Source organism: Ostrea edulis, chromosome 8 (genome assembly GCF_947568905.1).
Source record: "Ostrea edulis chromosome 8, xbOstEdul1.1, whole genome shotgun sequence".
NCBI lineage: Eukaryota > Metazoa > Mollusca > Bivalvia > Ostreida > Ostreidae > Ostrea > Ostrea edulis.
This window is the reverse complement of record NC_079171.1, coordinates 51,074,503-51,095,982: the sequence shown is the minus strand read 5'-3', so window position 1 is coordinate 51,095,982 and position 21,480 is coordinate 51,074,503. Positions and strand designations below refer to the sequence as shown.

At 36.1% G+C, this 21,480-nt stretch overlaps 1 protein-coding gene across 10 annotated transcripts in view; it reads left to right on the top strand.

The window, feature by feature from the left end:
• Positions 1-21,480, top strand: part of LOC125663311 (uncharacterized) — a 72,041-nt gene that overhangs the window by 29,468 nt on the left and 21,093 nt on the right. For 5 of the 10 annotated variants that reach the window (XM_056146416.1, XM_056146412.1, XM_056146413.1 and 2 more), the window contains exon 10: positions 1,501-1,666. In XM_056146416.1, the coding sequence (XP_056002391.1) occupies positions 1,501-1,666 (166 nt within the window). Of the gene's footprint in view, positions 1-1,500; positions 1,667-8,137; positions 8,252-9,655; positions 11,861-16,294; positions 16,595-16,996; positions 17,816-21,480 lie in introns of those variants that run through there. The other 5 variants (XM_056146417.1, XM_056146415.1, XM_048895605.2 and 2 more) reach the window with 4 other exon arrangements.

The following is a 21,480-nucleotide window of genomic DNA, read 5'->3' as shown; positions in this document are numbered from 1 at the left end:
CTCTTGTTGCATTGATATACAAATATCTTCAGATACTTCAAATTGAATTCTTTTCAGAAAAAGGGCCCCAGAGTTAGGGTGGGGTTCACAATCAGAGATCAAAGTTTTAAATTGTATTGGAAATTACTTTTTGAACAAATTCTTTGTAAGAGCATCAGGGCCACACTAAATGATATGCAGGTGTTTCCAATTTCTGTGGATCCAATTTTTTTTTTATACCCCACAACTATAGTGTGTGGTGTATTATTTTGTCCTGTCTATCTGTACGTCTAAAACTTTAAACTGCTCATAATCTTTGAATGATGAATCTTCACTTCCACAGCATAGGGCTCGAAATTAACATATATATGCCCTCAGTCCATGACTGGTTAAAAGTGTGGCGGACAGATTGATCAATTTTCTATGACGTCATTTTGAAAAAAAACTTGACTTATCGAATCTTGAACACGTCTTTGGCATTCCGCTGTATACATCGGATGAATCTAATTAGTGTTGCAATATTGTCTGAGGCGTATCGAGGTAAATCCCATTATTTTATTTGAATAACATTAGTGAAATATGTTTGATATTTCTGGAAAACCCTGGTGAACGGTTGAATTTTGTTTGCAGACTTGAAAATAAATCCTATCAATCCGGCTGGACTGGTGAAATAAAAAGTTAGTTTTAAACCCTGGAACAGGAAGATCATATTAGTCATATTGGTGTTGTCTCCCCTGACACCATGTTGTGTGAATACATTTTTATGCCCTCAAGATTGGAGGGGGGGGGGGGGGGTGAAATTGTTTTTGTCCTGTCTGTCATTTTGTCTGAAACTTTAACCTTGTTAATAACCTTGCACAGTAAGTGCTAGAGTTTTGATATTTCACATGAGTATTCCTTGTGACGAGACCTTTACATGGGTACCAAAATTTTTTGACCGTGACCTTGACCTTGGAGTTTGACCTACTTTTTGAAAAATTTAACCTTGTTAATAACTTTTGAACAGTAAGTGCTAGAGCTTTGAAATTTCACATCTCGGTATTCCTTTTGGCAAGACCTATCTGTGGGTACTAAACCTTTTGACCTTGGCATTTGACCTAGTTTTAAAAAAAATTGACATTGGTTATAACTGCTAAATGGTAAATATTAGAGCTTTCATATTGCACATGAGCATTTCTTGTGGCAAGATTTTTCTACTGGTACCAAGATAGTTGTCCTTGTGACCTTGGCCATCTTTGGAATCAGCCATTATGGGGGACATTTGTGTTTCACAAAGACATCTTGTTTTTTTTTTAAAATCACTACAGCTGAACACAGCAGGGTGATTCAGGTGAGTGACATGGCTATATTAAAAAGACCTACAGCTTTCACCTCTAATAATGGGTGCTTTTCAAAAGAACAGTTACAATCTATGTGAAATGTCTTAGGTTTTACATTGGGCCAGGATTAGGAATCTAACCGAGTGCTATAACCCTACCACAGCCAATGCCCATGGTTATGATTTTGAATTCATAATTTCAGAATGAGAAGAAACTGGAAAATTCCCAAACTGCAGGGGAAGTCTCACCTAACATGGGATCTGTGAAAAGGAGACTGTCTGAGAATGATGAAGGACCCAGCACCAGCAAAAGATTTGTTGGGGAAACAGTAGTAGAAGAGGGCCAGTTGAAAAACCCAAATGTCAACAGTACGTAGCTATATGTAGAAGACTATCTTCACAGTAGTTTAGTAGTTTAGGGATTTTCTTCCTGATCAGGTCGTGGGTTAGAGTTGTGGTCACTAGTATAGAGATTTTCTTCCTGATCAGGTCGTGGGTTAGAGTCTTGGTCACTAGTATAGTGATTTTCTTCCTGATCAGGTTGTGGGTTAGAGTCTTGGTCACTAGTTTAATGAATTTCTTCCTGATCAGGTCGTGGGTTAGAGTCTTGGTCACTATTATAGTGATTTTCTTCCCGATCAGGTTGTGGGTTGGAGTCTAGGGCTGAAATGATTCACCATGGTATTCGCTCAGTGATTGGTTCAGGATTTGATACATATATGTAAACAATGTGCACATACACCCACACTGTTGCTATGTTACGAAATTACCTTAATTGGCCCCCCCCCCCCCCCCCCCCCCCGTCTTTTTATACGCCATCTTTAGACGAGATGTATTATGGTACAGCGATGTCCGTCCGTTCGGGGTTTACTCTCTATAATTTCATTTCCCTTTCACATATCATGCTGAAACATGCTGTGTAGCTTCTTTGTGGATCACTCTGGATCATACTGCAATTTTGATCCATTTCGACCTTTTTCCAGGAATTTTGCCTCTTTATTTGGAACTAATTATTATATGGAGGGTACATAATTTGTCCGCCCTATTCCTCCCACAGTTTTCAAGTGAGAGCCTTCTTATTTTGTGGAGTGTTTGTATGGGTATTGAAGATGTGCATGTGGGATGGATTTTGATTTTCTACAATTTTTGAGAAAATTACAGGTTGGAAATTAATATTCTATGAAGGGTACATAATTTGTCCAACTCCTCCCACAGTTTTCAAGTGAGGACCTTCTTATTTTGTGGAGTGTATAGGTACTGAAGATGTACATCTGGTGAAGGATTTTGATTTTCTTCCATTTCTAAAAAAATTGCAGGTTGTTGAACTTGGTCCATTTTCAGGAAATCTCAATTTTTAAGCTAAGACCCTTTGTTCATATGAAAGTTTGTCACAGCCTCATAATGGCTAATACTACCTGAAGCAAAGTTATACAAATCATAGCAAAAGAAAAACACCTTATGTAAGCATTTCACGGGCTTATTATGTACCGTTTGCGGTACTCTTGTTGTTTTTTAAATCATGGGTTTTTTGTTGTTGAAAAATTCCAGTAAATTTTGATCAGTCCAGAAGTTAACACACCCATGTGTTGATTTCAACAATGTTTTATTCAATTCTGAATTGGATGATGATAACAATTTAGTTTGCTAGTACAACCTATCATTGAGTCACATTCTGTCTGACGCGTTTCATACCAATTGTTAGGGCGTTCTTAACATGCTGATTTTGACTATGGATAACTCCGTTTACCTGATCAAGATATTAGAGATAAGGGGGGGGGGGGGGGGGGGGGGTTGACCGGCTGGCAGGGGATGCTTACTCCTCTTAGACACCTGATTCACCTCTGGTATATCCAGGGATCCGTGTTTGCCCAACTCTCTAATTTGTATTACTTATCGGAGTTATGAGAATGATCACTGTTCGTTATCTTTGCCTTTTATAAACCTATGTTAGCCCTTTCCCTAAAACTCCTACTTAATTTGCTCTACAGTTTTAATTGGTACAAAGTACAAATGAGCTATTACATGTATAAACTAATTTGTGGATTTAGTTTTGTTCAGAAATCACTGAGAGGAAACAATCCAGAAATTCTTCAATAAAAAATTAAAATTGAAAGAAAACAGCTGATTATTCAATTCGTACCCATCCCTTTCCATGCGTGAATCGTAATTGCCAATTTACCAAATATGGGCGTGTTTTATCTTGTACGTTGTATTTGTGTGAACTGAATAAATTAGCCCTGATGTAAGCATGATAATGGATGGTGGGGGAGAAAAGTTCACTGTTTTACTTTGGCCCTCGAATATTTGGGTCACTGTTAAGAAAAATAGATATGCATGTAAGTTTACATTATTTTGAAAGACCTACATTTTCACATTGAACTCTTAAACGTGTTGTATCAAGAAAACCACATCACATTGTGAGGAGGTGTATCATTTCAGTCCTATTGGTCACGACGGACTGTCTGTCGTAATAGTAGAGCCTTTTCCTTTTGGTCGTGACAGACTGTCTGTCGCGATGGTGGAGTCTGTTCCTATTGGTCACGACGGACTGTCTGTTGTTATGGTAGAGCATGTTTCTTTGACAAACACTAGACATAAAGTAGTGTGAATCTATTAGATGAGAGGTGGCAAACTGAGGTCACGATAGGCATTGGCATGGCAATGAACTCTCTCTTTGAAGTAGCCCACAGGTCTAAATTTGTTGCACTTAATAAAGTCTCAACGTTATGGAAAGATTTTTTGAAGGGACCAAAAAAAATCTTAACAAAAAGCAATGCCAACTATTATGGTTTGACACCTGAACCAACTGAGTAAAGTGATCAGGAAAAATTACCTGTTACCAGTATTGCATATCTTTTGATTTAAACAAATGCAGTTTTAACAAAAACGATGCATTTCTAAAGCAATATTATACTTCAAATTTTCAATAGAAATTCTGTATATTTTATTAGTTTGATTAATTCAGGTGTACTGCCTCTTTCTGATGTTTAGCTAAAAAGAGATCTCATAATTATGTTTGATTTTGAGTCAATGTCACAGTTCTTGTTTCTTGTGCTGTAGTATACACATATTAACACTTTGCTGCAAGTTGCTTCCCTTTATGGGGTCAGTGAAAAGCCAAGTTTTCCTTCCTTACCCAACCAAATATAAGAGGTCAATACTCCGAATTATAGCTAATTATCTTTTCATACAAGTGTATGAGTTATCTCACCCTGGGACCTTGAAAATAACAAATGTCAATGCTGCACATCAGGAAATTACAAAGGCCAATGTAGGGAAATGCGATTTTTGGCTGGATTGCACAATGTGCATCCTGCTTTAGTATGGTGCATGGCGGGCAGGTTTGTAGGTGGATGGGCGGACGTCCCTGTAATAAGGTACCTACTTATTGTGTAACCAACTCCTCTCACACCTCTAACTTGACATTTCTTAAATTTTGTACAGTTGTTATGGACACATTGAAGGTGTGCATCGCTATCATCTTTTTGAAAGTGATCAGACATTTTTCAAAATAGTTGAACTTATTTTTTAAACATTTCTTGAATAGATGGTACTTATTTTTGTAAACAACTGAACTCCTCTTACAGCATTTATTTGACATACTTCAGACCTTGTACAGCTGTTATGGAAGCATTGAAAATGTGCATGTGTTTTTTTGGAAGTGATCAGACATTGTCGAAAATTTTTCATGTAGTTGAACTTTATCATTTTTTAAGCATGGTATCTACTTTGTGTAACCAACTCCTCTCACAGCTTTTACTTGACAATTTTCAGATCTTGTACATTATAGTTGTTTAAAAACACTGAAGATATACATATATGACAATATTAAATTTGCTTTTTAAAAAAAAATTCTACATTTTTATGAAACTTTGTGAAACTTACCTAACATGATCACATCCAAAAGAGGAAGGTTCCTATTTATTTTGAGATCAAAGGTCAAGGTCTCTTTTTCACTATATACTGTAGATTTGAGCTTGCCTCTAACTTTTATACATGTACTTGCTGGTGCATGTTTATCAGACTTCAAATCCTGATGACATTCAAGATTCATGTTGCTTTTGAAACCCAAAGGTCAAGGTCCTTATCACACTAAATACCTATTGCGGCCATTCAAAGCTTCATACTTATAAAATATATTAAATAAGTGCATGTTTTTACTTTGTGAATGCAGGCGTGTATAATTCTCCAAACTGCAACTCAGCCATATGCATCTTTGATGCTTTTTAGCGATTTTTCCAGTATGTTTTATACTGCTGTCTCTATGATAGATAACATAATTTAAAGCAACTCTGCCATTTCTGTTCTTGGATCAATTTCTTAAACCATAAGATGTCAACAAGGGATTTAACTTGCAGTTGTGTTGATTCATATGTACCTTGCAGTAGTGTTGATTCATATATTGACAACAGTTTAAATGTTGAAAATATTATATTATTTTAAAAGTGCAAGACTATAAGTATGATATTGTACCAATGTTAGTGTAATAATTCATCCTTCATGGTATTGTTACACACTTTTTAACTGGTTGAAAAATTAGTGGTATATCGTATCAACCCCCCCCCCCCCCCCCAACTTGCAACCCGTGGGGATCTAGGGTAGAATAGGTCCTCAATACCCCTTGCTTGTCGTAAGAGGTGACTTAATGGGGCAGTCTTTTGGATGAGACTGCAAAAACCGAGGTGTCATGTCACAGTTGGTGTGACACGAGAAAGATCATTCCCTGCTCAAAGGCCGTAAGCAACGTGCATAGGCCTAAATTCTGCAGACCTTCACCGACAATGGTGACATCCCCATATGAGTGAAAAATTCTTGAAAGGTACATTAAACAATACACAATCAAACAATCAATACAACTTTCCTGACATTGATTATTTCAGTAGGAAATATGATTATTATAATAATTGTGTTAAGCATGATGAATATCAAATATTATTTTTCCTCAGACTAAAATGTTGCTTTTTCAATGGTTTAATTGTGCCATGTGATCGCCGTCCATATCACTATGTTTGGCGGGCAGACCTTATAGTCGGCAATATGGCGGAATCATAACTGAATCAAACATGATTCTATCAGTCATTTAACTTTAAATCATGCAGATCCCAGTTGAGGACGCCGTCTACTGTAACAGAATATTAAGATTTTAAACTGAAGTAGCGGCCCTTTGTGTGACGTCAGATTTGTTAGTGTTTGCCTCAATCACGTCTCGCTCGAGAAAACAGAATAGAAAGTGAACAAAGATGCCACAAGGATTTTTAAATGCTACTTGATGGTACAAGGCTAGAGTGCAGATTTTGAAGAAATATTGACTGTGAAATTGGACAAAATGTTGGGACACTGACTTTTATGGTAAACACGAAATTTACGAAACATACCTCAGCGATGGATCCCGTTCAAAAATTATTTCCTGCAGTCATCTTTGAACAGGAAATTTGATATCGTGGAAGATGAAAGTATAATCATGTACTGGCAGTAGCACATCATCACGTTTATAGTTTGAAGGCTGTTTTCATCATCAGAATGAGAGGGGGGGGGGGGGGGGGTCACCAATCTTTTATATTGGACACTGATGTGTACCTTGTAATTGTTACCACTGAGATATTGAAATTTCAATTTTTAGAACTGTTTGTAGGCACAACTACTGGGGAGGGGGTTGTTGTTAACGATGTATAATGTTGAATTCAATATTTTTGTTTATTGTTCATGGTCATCTCTACATTCAATATCATGATTATCATAACATGTGCGTATGTTATTACATAATGATCCTCGAGAAAATAAGTCACTTATGAGTTTTCGAACTGGTTGTCCTCGGATATACACGTGTATATTGGGTTTATTAACCTCATAGTCTATGAGATCGATCAAACTAATATATTATCTGTAAAGAGTCCGTTTAAAACCTAAATATTAAAGCCCAACTCTGTCTATTTTTATTTTCTTTACTGAAACGACAGATTATCTTTCCTAGCAAAGGCCCATTCTAGTAGATCGCACCTTATCTTATCCTATCAGTAAGTCGTTCTGAATAACATATTACACTATCTGACTAATGAATTACCTTAGTCAGATTTTTGAGAAAATGGTGGCTTCACAACTGTCTTCAGTATTTCAGTGAGGTAAACGCTCAGAAAAAATACAATCCTAGAAAAGGCTATGCTGAAAATAACTTTAAATTTGAATTAAAGACAGAACATGAGATTCAGGTGGCGTGCGTGGCGATCCTAATTTTCAGGTTTAATTAATACTGACATGATCTGTAGCGGTGATGTGTCATGCGCTGCAATCGCTATTACCGGTGCTTTCAACTTTGTCTTTTCTTAACCAGGAATACAATCTACAGAATTGATAGCTTCCATGGATATTTTATTGTGTTACTGAACAAAAACTGATTTTTGAAACTTTTGAATTGAAATAAAACATTGATCATTTGAATTAAATACATGTATCAAAACTTCGCCACATGTTACATCCCTAGTCCGTTATTTTGTGGTGAAAAGATCTATTTCCCTACTTTGGACTTTGTAATTTTCTGATTTATGACTTTCAATGACATTTTCCCCATCAATTTCATTCAATTACAACAATACAACTTGTACGACATAATTCGCTGGTATGTCCTCTTACATTGGAGAGGAAGGGAAAACTTGAAAGAGGGAAAACTATTCTAAATAAGGGAAAACCGAATACTGAGCTATTCACCGAGTGACAGGGATATAATTAAAATTACTGGTTGATAGGTATATTAGAGCCTAAAAAAATGTTCAACTTTCATTTGGACAAGTTTGAGTTTACTTGCGGGCAATTGAGATGAAAAGTTTGTCTATTCCTGTGTCGTAGTTTCCAATCCAAGATTCAAAACAATCACTGAGGAGGAATTGGAGGTCATGAAGAGTGGTCGTCATTCCAAGGGTACAAAACACAAAACAAAGTGGGGTGTCAAGATTTTCCAAGGTAACGTGATACAAACAAATGTATACTCGGTTCACGATTTTTGAAAAAAAATATTTTTTATTCTTGATGATAAACATTTACATGTAAAGTATAACTCATTGGATATTGACAACCAAAATGTTGACCTTGAATGCAAGAAGGCTTGACTTAAATCTGTGTTATGTAAACACTCGAGTCGTTTTATGCATACCTACAAGTGAAATATTTTGTAATATATAGCATCTTAATTCTGCTTAGTCACAAATTTGAACTTTTAGATGACACATTTTACACGAAGAATGCTTGAAATATTAAAGATATAATAAACTTTGATCGATATCCATTTTTTTTTTGGGGGGGGGGGATTTCATAAACAATAACATACTGCAATCTTGGTTTACAAACAAATAATGAACTATCTAAAATGAGCTTCTGTGATAACATATAACCTTAATTCTTATGTGAAATCTTTTAAACATGTTAGACAGTAGATTTTGATCATCAAAAGAAATTTTGGGTAAAATTGTGAATCAGTCCCTTTAACATAAAAAAGATGAATAAATAAACAGCAGCACTAATTAATAACACTCATTAAAATAAAATAAAAATAAATGGAATAAAATTTCTCAGTCTGTCTCACTAATGAATTCTTAAAGAAAATAGTTGAACATATGAAACAACAAGCATGCTAGGAATACTGCATGGCAATAGATAGTCCCCTACTAGTTGCAAAAATTTCATTATGTAGCCAGGTTATAGTAAAAGGGATAATTGGGGAATCAGGATAGGAATGGTTTGAAATCAACTACTGTTCAAGTAGGGACTAGCCCAGGAAAAAAGATATTTATAATTAGGTTTAGGTCTTTCACCAAGTCAATAATTTAGCTACATTGTTGTATTTGTATGCTAGAAGTTTTAATGAGTGTAGTACTCTTGTCAGTAGAAATAAGAAACTTGGATGTAAACTAACAATTCGTGCTGGGTTTTTTTTTAAAGTCCAAGGGCCATAACTTAATGAAAAATCAACGAACCGGGACGAAATTCGAACTTATCTGTATGTTGTTATGACAAAGCAAAGTACCAAATATCAAATGAATATCTGCAAGCACAACAGTTATAAAAAAAACAACAACAAAAGTCTGGAAAACTGATAATTCACGTCATTTTTGTAAGTCCAAGGGCCAAAACTAAGTGAAAATATCAACGGACCGAGACGAAATTCGAACTTATTCTGTAACTTGTTATGGCAAAGCAACATACCAAATATCAAATAAATATCTGCAGGAACAGAGAGAAAAAAGTGCGGAAAACTGAACTGATGGACGGACAGACGGAGCGCAAACCTAAAATCCCCTCGACTTCGTCGTTAGGGGACTGATAACTGAGATAACGCCCCAAACTAAACAATGAAAAATTAATTTCCAGATTGGAGCATGGAAAAATTCAATACTGACACTGACCTGCTTAAAATAGAAAGAGAGGAACTCTGTGGCCTGTTGAGACACTTCTATGCTGAAGTCCAACCTAAATTTGACCCCAAAAAGGGCGAACAACCTCAAGAATATCACAAGAACACACTAAAATCCATCAGATCAGCTCTCAACAGACATCTGGATGATATTGGTCGAGATTTTGACATTGTTAGGGATAGAAGTTTCAAATCAGCAAATGCCATTCTTGATGGCAAATTGAAGCAAAACATAAAATCTGGATTGTCTCGGCCTACACAGCATACACCAGTTATTACCAGTAGTGACTTGCTGAAAATCTCTAACTACCTCTCCATTATTCACAATCCTGTCATTTTGCGTTATCGGGTCTGGTATGACCTTTCCATCCATTTTGTGCCACAGGGACTTGATTTTCATCAACAGCTAATGACAAACTCATTTGAGTTTTTGTTTGATGAGAATGGCAGAGAGTATGTGGTAATTTCCCACGAAACCAAGCAGAGGATTAGACAGGGTGGTCTCGGCACATCTAAGGCTCCACAGGATAATAGAATGTACTCAACCGGGAATGACAGTTGTCCAGTTCGCACCCTACGACAACTTCTCCATGTCACAGACCCGGTTGCCACATCTCTATTCAATCACTGTACCAAAGCTGCACGGGCGTCTCCACAATCAGAGAAAGTGTGGTTCAGAGCAAGGCCTGTCAAACAGTACCAGTTTTCGAAATTCATGTCTGACATATCTAGAAATTCTGGCTGTTCTCAAAATTACACCGCACAATGCCTCAGAGCGACTGCAATTCAAGCCCTTAAAGAGAAAGGCAACCCTAACCACATAGTTGCTTTTATGAATAAGGTATTACTTACTGATATCGTAATTGACAATCTTTAACAACAAAAATCCTTGCTTAACAATTAAATCAATATTAATCTATCATGTATTTTGAATTACCCGCCGCTAAGAGAGTGGCCATTGAAGTTTGATTTATGAAGTCACACCGTCTGTGTTCCGGTTATTTCTTCAGTTGCACTGTAAACATAACGAGTCACGAACAGTTAAGTTTGGAGTCGTATAGATTTGAGCCCGTTTTTTCGCAAGAAGAAATAGAGAAAAGAAGACGTTTAGTCGAGTCGCAGACAAGGCAGACGGTAAATACTCTTGATACTAATGTCTTGAACCTCAACTTGTCATTACGCAAGTGATGGATCCACAGTTTACGTAGTCTTTTGTTTTCAAATGACATGGTTGAGTCGGAAATTTCGAAAAAAACCAAAACCTTTTTTCACATCTCCCCTTCACATTAGTGTAATTAACTGCTTGCCAGGAAGGCATCAACCTATTTATTCTTAAAATCTACCACAGGCACATCTTTGATGATCTCACAGGTGCTTGGGTTACCCATAAAGTCCAAAATCAACTTATGTAGCTTATTCGGAGGGGGGGGGGGGGGGGGGTGTCCAGAACCCAAGCACTTGTGGATGATCTTTGAATCATCTCATCAAAACCGGAACAGATGGTGTGACGTCAAAATTATTGATTTTTTGGTCTTGAATACGAAAGAGTTGCACATCATGGCATAGATCGTGGGAATTTCAATTTTTAACGTTTTCAAGTTAGTACTGAAGCTTATCTAGGCCATATATCTACAGCATTTTATGAAAATTCTTTATCATATGATTAATCCTATCATTTATCATGTAAAAATCTTTTGGGTTGCCTTTCCCTTTAAGAACAATGGTTTTGAACGCTGACATAATATGTTCATGAGTGGGCACCGGAACGAGGCATACGTACAAAGTTATAACAGAGATTTCAGTGACCATCAAAAGCAATGTCTTATCGTTCACTGGAAAAACTTGGAAGGCGCTCACTCGTCCACCTGGAAACTGTAGCAACCCCCAAAGAGAACCCTACTTGATGGATCTCTGATCGCATCCCACATCATGCACATGTCCCACGCTTACCGTTTGTACTGACTTTGAACTTAATGTCAGTTCCAGCAATTTTCTATTCGCGGGATTCATTTCTAACTCTTCTTTTCAAAACTGCACAAGGGAACCCGAGTCAGCAGTAAACAGTTTGTGGAAGCCGCCATTACCGATTTTCAGTTGATGTTTTCACAAATTGCTATGCCAATCTCAAAATGCCATAGAATAAATCTTGAATTGAACTCAAATCATATCCTGTTTTATCATTGAACCTCAGCATTTTAATATGATTAAATGATAAGGAACAAATCATTATTTTTTTTGTTGGATACTGTTTTCCGTCCTTTTGTTTTTGTGGTATTATACTTTTATCCAATGAAGAAAAAAAATGAATTCATTCCTTAAATTAAACTCTTAAGATATAATCAGTTATTGGATTCGTCAGCAATAATCAAAATCACGAGCTGATCTGTTTAGATTACTGAAGTTATACTAACAAGCTTAACACAGTGTACGAGACATTTTAACAAACTGAGAATGAATCAGTAAGATTTTTTTTATCAGATTGTCCTTCATGCAGTGGTACATGTGGTTTTCTGGTCACGTTACGATTCTAGTACATATACATGTCTGTTAAATGTGAATCAATACAGGGTTTGTATTCAACCATACCAGAAAGTAATTGAAATGCCACAACTTTATCATGCATGTTTATAATTTCAAGTGAAAAAGGACCTTTATGATTAGTACTTTTGACATTACAGCTCCATTTCAGCCCAATATTTAACAAATTGAAGCTAAGCAGCATACACCATGAAAGACCCACAATGTGCCATTTTTGTTCTCTCAACCCTGGAAAACAATTAAAGAACACTTTCGAATAAATATAAGAGAATATTTTTCTCATTCATAATGTGACTCAAGTCATACTGCACAGTAGTTCCCTTGTAATGCATGTTTACACTGGTCAAGTTTACACAGTTCAACTAAATGCCCAAACCTACCGCAGTGTAGCATCTCAGAATTTCAGAGATTCACATGGGCCACATTCATTACGGTTCAATTTTATTACAGAAAATTCAAATACATGATTAGATTAACAGTTTTAAGGAAAGAAAAATTCCAACTGTAAACGATGTGGCCATGTCGGAAAAAAAAAGTAATGATAAAATTCGTGGTGGTCTTTCGAAAAGCGTCGCCTGGAACCTGTCAATTCTATGGAGATAAGTGAAGCATCTAATGCAGTTGACCCTTGAAAGAGGTGGGTTTTTATATATTTTTTAGAAATCAATAATATTTAAGCAAGAAAAATTGGTGTTAGAATATGTGGTAAAAATTAAGTTATATTTGTATGAAAGGTGAAGATAATGAACAGTGATCAACTTCATAACTCCTGTAAGCAATATAAGATAGATAGTTGGGAAAACACGTACTCCTGGATATACCAGAGGTGGAGGTGCCCAGGAGGAGTAAGCATCTCCTGTCAACCGGTCACACCCGCCGTGATCCCTATACATGTATCTTGATGAAGTAAACGGAGTTATCCGTAGTCAAAATCAGTGTGCCAAGAATGACCTAACAGTTGGTATGAAACAAGTCAGACAGCATTTGACTAAATGATAGGTTGTATTGGAAAACTAGATCGTTATAACGACCATAGAATTTGGGAAATGCTGACTTTAAAAAAGACTGTTGAAACCCCTGCACCACCAACTTGTCAGTAGCCTGCCTCAATTTAAAACTGACCATATGCAGAACAAGCTCTTGCATATCAAATCAGTTGAGAGATGTAAACACCATATGCAGGTGAGAATGAAATATTGCTACATGAATATGGGAAGTTGATAGAGAAGCTGAAATCTTCCCGTTTGTCATAAAGTTGAGTTGTTAGTTTGCCTTAATATTTATTTTCAATAGAATATCTAAGTATGGGTGTCCTTTATTTTGAGTTCAAAGAGATATATCAAATCGACATATGAATAAAAATTATTATTGTTAATAGATAATCAATATATCTAAATGTAGAATTGAAGGCCACAGCAAGAGATTTTGAAGTTTTTGAATAATTTCTGTTCATAAGAATATATAAAAACAGGCCAGCTAACCAAAAGAGCACAATTCGTGCCCATAGAAATTCCAACAAACTGTTGGAAGACCTGATCACCAGAGACCACAAAGATATTGTCAATGAGGAACTCTAGCATATTTCTTATTTCAACTTCAAAGTACTTGTACGTGGAATCAGAGTGGTGTTTAACATAGTAATTTTTTGGATGACTGATCACTAGATATGAATATTTCCGTGTATAATTAGGCCTAGCATACAAGTAATGTAAAATGATCATTAGCTGGAAATCCATCATTTTCCTTTTTGCATGCTGATTTATTTTGTTTCTTCTTTGGTATTTGGTGTTGCCCAAAGGAGCACGACTTTGTTTATTATTTTTTGCCCGGATCGCCTCAGTATTTTGCCTCATGATGCATTCAATTCCCAACATTGAAATTTGTTCATGAATTTGACAAATTTGATATCGAGTCAGACACTTTTATCATGAATTGTACAGACAGGTAACTTATTGCAGGTATTTGATTTACAACTATTTTATAATTTACTTTTGTGAGCATGTTTGGATTTCAATTAATATTATATCATAGGAAGTTACTTGATTTAAAAAAAAAAATTGATCATGAATTATTCAAAACCACGTGTAATGAATTAACTTGTATCAATGAGCCACATAGAATCAAAGAGGGGTTACATTTTAACAACATTCATTTTCTGATATTAAATATGTAAAGTTAGTTTATATTTTACTGATATATTTTACCATCTGACTTGAGACCAAATGAATTCACTACGTTTGAACTTAGATATATCTTAAAATAGAATAAAATGTTTCAAAAGATACATACATTCTGCATTTTCAAAGTAAAATTTGCAATTAACACATTCAAATTTATTTCTATGACACTTTTCACTAATTTTCACAAGTATGATTGATCAAAACAGTATCTAACAGGTCTTTGATTTTCCTGGTGTTTTAGTACTTTTGATGGTCAAGTGTAAAAATAATTGTTGCACCATAATCGAAGACAGGAAGACAGACAAGTGTTGGAAGTTAAATCATTGTGTTATAAAGTCAATCGTGTTGGATGATGAATTTATTGCATAATTTTATTAAGATCAACATCATAGTTGTTTGACTCCAGATCGTGTCCAACTCGCGATTATTCTACCCCGTGTTTTGTAAACGGTAATCTATAAGATGTAGCTTTACATGTGCAGACCATAATGTTATATGTATATAGAATGAATTTTTCCATTGGTTGCCACTCATTAACAAATGCAGTAACCCTGCAGTTCAAAGGTTTAATGATATTTTAAGTATAAGTCATGTAGAGAAGTCCAACATTGATAAAACACCAGTCCTGGAGGTTATAAAAGTATTTAAGCACGTTTTCTTACTGAACCTCAAACTCTGTACTCTAAATCGTACTCGTACTCAAAACTTTTATAATATCATTCTCGTACTCAAATGGAGTGCATGCTCAAGATTTTTTTAAGTATGCGTTAGGAGTTGCTGAGAGTTGTACTCAAAACAAACATGGCTGGGTTTGAGTATGAGTACAGTAAATATTTCACAACCTCCAGGCCTGATGTCTTATCAAAGAAGAGGAAGCATGACCTTTGTAACACAATACATTTAGGTCAGATAGGAACACCACAGAACATACACTATGTTATAAAAATGATAAGTGAATTTTTATATATCTATTTGTTTCTAGGATTAAAAGTCTGTTCACAAGTGATTGTTTTTCAATTTTGTGAATCGGCAAGTCACATGTAGATATTGAACAAACAACCACAAGGAACATATACGAAGATTAAATTATATATTAATTGCGTTGAGAAACATTTTGTGTAACTTGTTTTAAAATGTAGTAAAATTACGTGTTTGTTTACTTTTTTGATTGAAAGGCAGTAACTCTAAAATGAAAGTAGTGGTGGATCAAAATGTCATTATTTAGTTGTATCTTGTTTAACATCTCTCTCAAGAATTTTTCACTCATATGGAGACGTCACTAAGACCGGTGAAGGGCTTCAAATTTAGGCCTTTACTCGGCACTTATGGTCATGATTTGGGTATTTCATGTCTCTTTAATTGGAGGTTCAGGGGCATATAGGTTTTAAGTCTATCTGTCTGTCTGCAAAAAACTCGTGACCTTCACCTTGAAGTTTGTATTATTTTTTAAATTTTAAAAATCTTGGCCTTAACTATTGATGCTTAGTGCTAGGATTTCATATTTCACGTGTGTATTCCTTAAAAGACCTTTCTCTTGGTATCAGAACTACTTGCTGCCATCCTGAAACACATCTTGTTTTAACTAGCAAACGATGGAATTGATTTTTGAAGTTTTGCTTTGTGTTAAGGAGAAATCAATGTTAAAAAGATACATTCAATAGTTGAAGAAAGAATTTTAAGATAAAAAATGCAGCATTAGCCCCCCCCCCCCCCTTCACTTCTTAGCGGAAAAGGCATTATAATACAACTGATTAATTTTGATTTATATTATATTTTAAGGAAAATACCCTATTAGATTCTAACATAAGGTGGTAAGATTATTCTAATTTTATCCAACCAAAATTGTAAATTATATGTATTTTAAAATAAATATTTCAGATATGCCTAGGGTTTGTCCCACACACTACAAATGTTTCAACTGTCCACGAAGTGTAAAACCGAAATACAGGCACAAGATTTCAATGAAGTACAAGGCAGTGATCACCGCTCTGACAGGGAGGGCACCCTCGGATCACGATTTTCTCTGCAGTAGATGCCAGTGTATGTGTAACTCTCACATAAAAGTCACGTCTTTTAAGACACAGGTTGAAGGCAAACGAGCATCGTCATCAGCAGCAGCAGCAGCGACAGAACCTCCAATCATGATTTTGTTAGGATTGCGTGTGCCATTTGCAACAGGCAAGCAACACTACATTTTGAATAAAAATTCACATTCAGTTTAGATATTCCTTGACCAAGTAAATTCTATTGATATATAGAGTCATAAATGATGTATGAATGTATATTAATGTATCGCTTTCATTATGCTTCAGAATTTAAGAATATGAATAGTGATTAAACATCGATGTTAGATACATAACATTTCACATGAGTTCTTTACAGCGAATTACAAAAGACAGATGAGAGTTTTCAATTGCCTACTGGATTGATCAATAAACTTTAAAATTTAGTCCGCAAAGTATCACATTTGGTCTGAATTTAGGTCACAAAGTTACTCATGCATAGATTGCTTTTATATGTAAATCTGAGTTGATTTCAGTGCCTCGCTTTTGTAATCCTGGAATATTTAATAACTTTCAGATAAGACCACTGTGGCAACACCGAGGAGCACCAAGCCATGAGAGAAAAGATGATGGCTTTCTTGAAGTAAGTGAATACCCTGAAGCTTCGTGAGGAGGAAATGGACTTCATCGCTGACTGGTTTTATGACGTGACAGGCTTCCCCTGCCTCAATGAGGAACAACTCTGACTCCTTACTTGTGGTACTCACCTCACTGGCAGTACTTAGTGATTGTGACCATCATGTGCCCATGTTGAGGGGGACTGTGGCATCCGAGTTCACAGGGAGGAGAAGCCATGTCTCGTATGCCTAAAGCTACAAAGGAGGCATGTTTCATCCAGAACCTGCCTATTGATACAGCGCAATATGGGTTAAAATAGAAGCTTAATTCTGTTCAACTGAATATATTCTCAATGGAACTGGAAAATGTATTTGATTAGCAACATCTGTAAATCAATATATAGACTTCATATCTGTTTTAGCAAAGTTTTGTATTTCTTGATTATGAATTTCTATGAGCTATATATATATATATATATATATATATATATATATATATATTACACAGGATTTCAAATAGCCACTGGGGACACTTTGATTGTTTATTGTACAAATCCAATGCGATGAAATAAAGTAATTACAGATTTACAACTAATTCTGTGTCTTATATGAATGAAGGTAATGACATGTCCCATACAATTTAAAACTACAGAGCTCTAGGATGTCGTTAGTGTATCTATTCTGTATAGCAGATGCGCCAGGTCCGATTCTGAGAAATTCATGTAATATGTTGTTGTTTTTTAATTTTTTATCTCGCATAATAAAACCGTATCGGTGTTGTTTTCTTTTATTATTCACACTATGTAAAGATATGAATTTTTTTTTTAATACTAATACTGTTTGGTGGCAGTACTCAAGGTTTTACAGTGCTCTATAGTCCACTTTTATTCTATGTGTCATGATAGTGAATTCGAATCGGCCATGTTCTGATGTAACGCTGGGTCACCTAATTTGCTACCATTGTTGGTGTTGTCGGTTCCTTTTTATTTACGTGCAGATGCACGGGTATTGTCCACACTAATGGACCCCTTTCAAGGTATCTGGCTAGCTGGACGCATGGCAGATCTCGCCTCAGATCTCCATTTTGAGAGCTTCCATTCTCTTTGATCTCTCTCCGTCAGCTCTCCATGATAGCATTGGCCGACCAACTCTACGCCTACCAGAAACTTGTATATTGAGAGCGCACTCGACGACACTGCTGGATCTGACAACGTGGCCATACCAGCGGAGTCTCCTTTCCCTTAAGATGAGGTCGAGGTCATGGATGCCAAGCCGACCCAGCAATTCAGTTGAACCTACAGTGGCCATATCTTCTGGGTTGATGTTGCAGATCTGTCTTATGGCTCTGTCATTGCGCTGTAGGCGATGCAGATTTGGCTTGGTCAGTGCCCAGGTCTCTCTGCCATGAATCATAGCGCTTCATACACAAGTGTTATACACTCGACCACGGGTCTTGTACGATAGCTGGCTTGATGTCAGGACCAATAGCAGCTCCTTGAACTTCTTCCAAGTGGTCTTCACACGCGTAGTGGTTGCGAGTTCACATCCACCAGCTGCGGAAAACATGTTTCCGAGGTAGCAGAAGAAACTTACAACCACCAACTTTGGACATCATTCAAGAGGGCGAGCCGTTCTCCTGCATCTTGAGCATCTACAGTCAGGGTCCACTAGCAGGCGCATGCGCCCACTGCATTTGTTGTGCACCCAGTGCTTGCAGACATTGCAGAAAATACTATTGCTGCCTACACATGTACGACAGACAGTACATTGGAAGCGGCCTGAGTCCTGAAGTAGGTAAAGACCCGTACCCCAGAACATGATCTTGGTTTTGCCCGCATTCACTCTCAGTCCTTTCCTTTCCATAGCTTCTTTCCAAGTCAGGAGCCTCTTGACACATTCATCCAATGAGTCAGCAATGATAACCAATTCATCTGCATACAGATCCTCCCAGGGAACACCAGTGCGACATTCTCGTGAAAGAGCCTCGAACACGATGATGAAAAGTAAAGGACTGAGTACTGACCCCTGATGGACTCCTACCTTCACAGTAAACTCCTCACTGTAGCCGTCACCAACGCGAACACAGGGCTACTACCGTCACTGTTGATACTCATTCGTTGAAAATCATGGATTATAAAATAAAATGAAATTGTTTTACAATGTAATAGTCTACATAGATACACTATTTTAATTATTTTTTAAATTCATTAAATTTTGGAAATTAATAGTTTACATAGATGCACTTTTTTAAATTCAATTAAATTTTGCAAATTCGATTAAATTTTAAATTGAGTAAACGTTTATAAAATCATTGGACAATAACCACGGTTTTATTGCTTTTTTATTACTGAAAAATGGCCGAAATTGTGAAATGTAATACCTTTACCATTCGAGCTCATATAACGTGATGTATTCAGCAATCTACAAGTTCATGTAGAGTCTATTGTTGTGAGATGTATCCCCAAAATGTCATAGTTTGTGATATTCAGTTAAGTGAAATTAAACATCATAGTCAGGAAAAAGTATAAAAAAGGGGAGGGGGAGAGAAGTATTTCTAGAAAACCTATATCTCAAAAGTATAGTATATTATATTGAAATTATCAATATCTGAAGCTAGCGTATTTTTCATTGTTCATGGATCAGACTCTTTGATTATGACGTAATAATTACATTCTATACTGTTCTGTGGTAGGTTTTTTTTAAAATTTTAGATGGCTATCAAAATTGGTACCGTATAAAGTTTTACATAGCATTACAGAAGATACAAGTGGAATGAATCTCTTTTCAAGTATTCACTTGTTTCTGTGCAAGACACAGAGAGGATAGTGGGTACATGTGTTTGAATTGTATAGAGCAATTCTGATTAATCTGGTCTTTAAACAATATTAACGTGCACGTTCTTGATAAGAACAATGGAGAACATGAATAAGATCGGGTTTGAGGTGTTTTCGAAATAAAAGCTTTACACCGTTTTGGCAATATTTCAGCCATTTTACGGCGGTTAACAAATTGGAATATGTTTGGTTGTGGGTGTTTGAGTCCGTTCCCCCCCCCCCCCCCCCCCCCCCCCCGAGCCTACTCTTTTTCGAAAATCATGGAACATGAACGTCGTTACAGTTAGAATCGTGAAAAAAAAAGACTGTCAGAGCAAACTTAACAGTCGGGTTTGCTTTGTGAATTTCAAACAACAAATTGTATGTACTATTTCAAATTCACATATCTATGTATAACTTTCATTATTTCTTTGCAAAACTTTGACTCATTCATTTGTATACAATTATGAAGGAGAGGGGGATTTGAAATATGTATCCTCAAACAAATGTTTCGAAATGTTCGTGCATATAGTATTTGTATATGAATGTAGATTCAGAAAGTTTGCATTGTCATTTTGTATTGTGTGATCATCCATGTGAACATTGAAGAGTTCTAAGTATTATCAACGCTGCTGCAAGTTACGTCCCTTGTCCGCCATCTTGCGGTGGAGAAATTTAGTTTCCATGCGTTGGCTTTTGTAATTTCCAGAATCATACCATACCAGCCGATTAAAATTAACAACAATATCCCGGTAATTCATACTAGTACTAATTTTCTGTATTATACATTTAGATAATTGAAAATAAAAGCATTTTTTGAGAGAATGAAAGGAAAAGGACTGATCAAATTCTCAATAGAAATTAGTATATTCCTAGTTTATTCCTAGTTTTATTACAGGTGTACAACTTTTTTCAGAAGTTATTTGGTTGTTTGTTTCACGTTCAGTCGAGAATTTTTCACTCATATTGAGACGTCACCAGCTGTAGGTGAAGTACCACAAATTTAGACCTATACGTAGTGTACAAGCCGTATCAGTGAGGGTTCTTCAACATACCAATGCCTGCCACAACTCATGATCTCTATTTTTAAGATCATATCAGAAAGAACCTAAATTCTCACTTTTCATTGCCGAACATTTGTCAAAGGTCCAATCGCTACCTATGTTCGAGCATGACTTGAGCTTGCAACCTCCCGGTTATGCAAATGTTCTACCACTGAGCTATTATTACGACCAGTCAGATGTTTAATGAAAATATATGTGTTTTATATGTTTGGTTTTGAATCAACATTAAAAGTTATTTTGCTCTAACATTGATAACAGTGTAGCTGTTACAAATATTGTATTGTTTGAAAAGTACTAGTATGGTGTTGTACCAGTTTGTCCTTCGTGGTATTTAATCCAATATAGACTAATTAAAAACAAGTCATTAGTTACTGGACTGTCTACGCTAACTAAGAGTTGTACAAAAGAGGGGCATTATTGAAGTTTGATGTTACTGAAGTTATACTAACAAGCTTTACTAAGTCTGTCAAGTAGATAGTTTTACAAATGAGAGCGAATCATCAGCATTTTTTTTAAATCAAAGGTTGTGCTTCATTCAGTGGCATGTGTGTTTGTCTGGTTTGAATT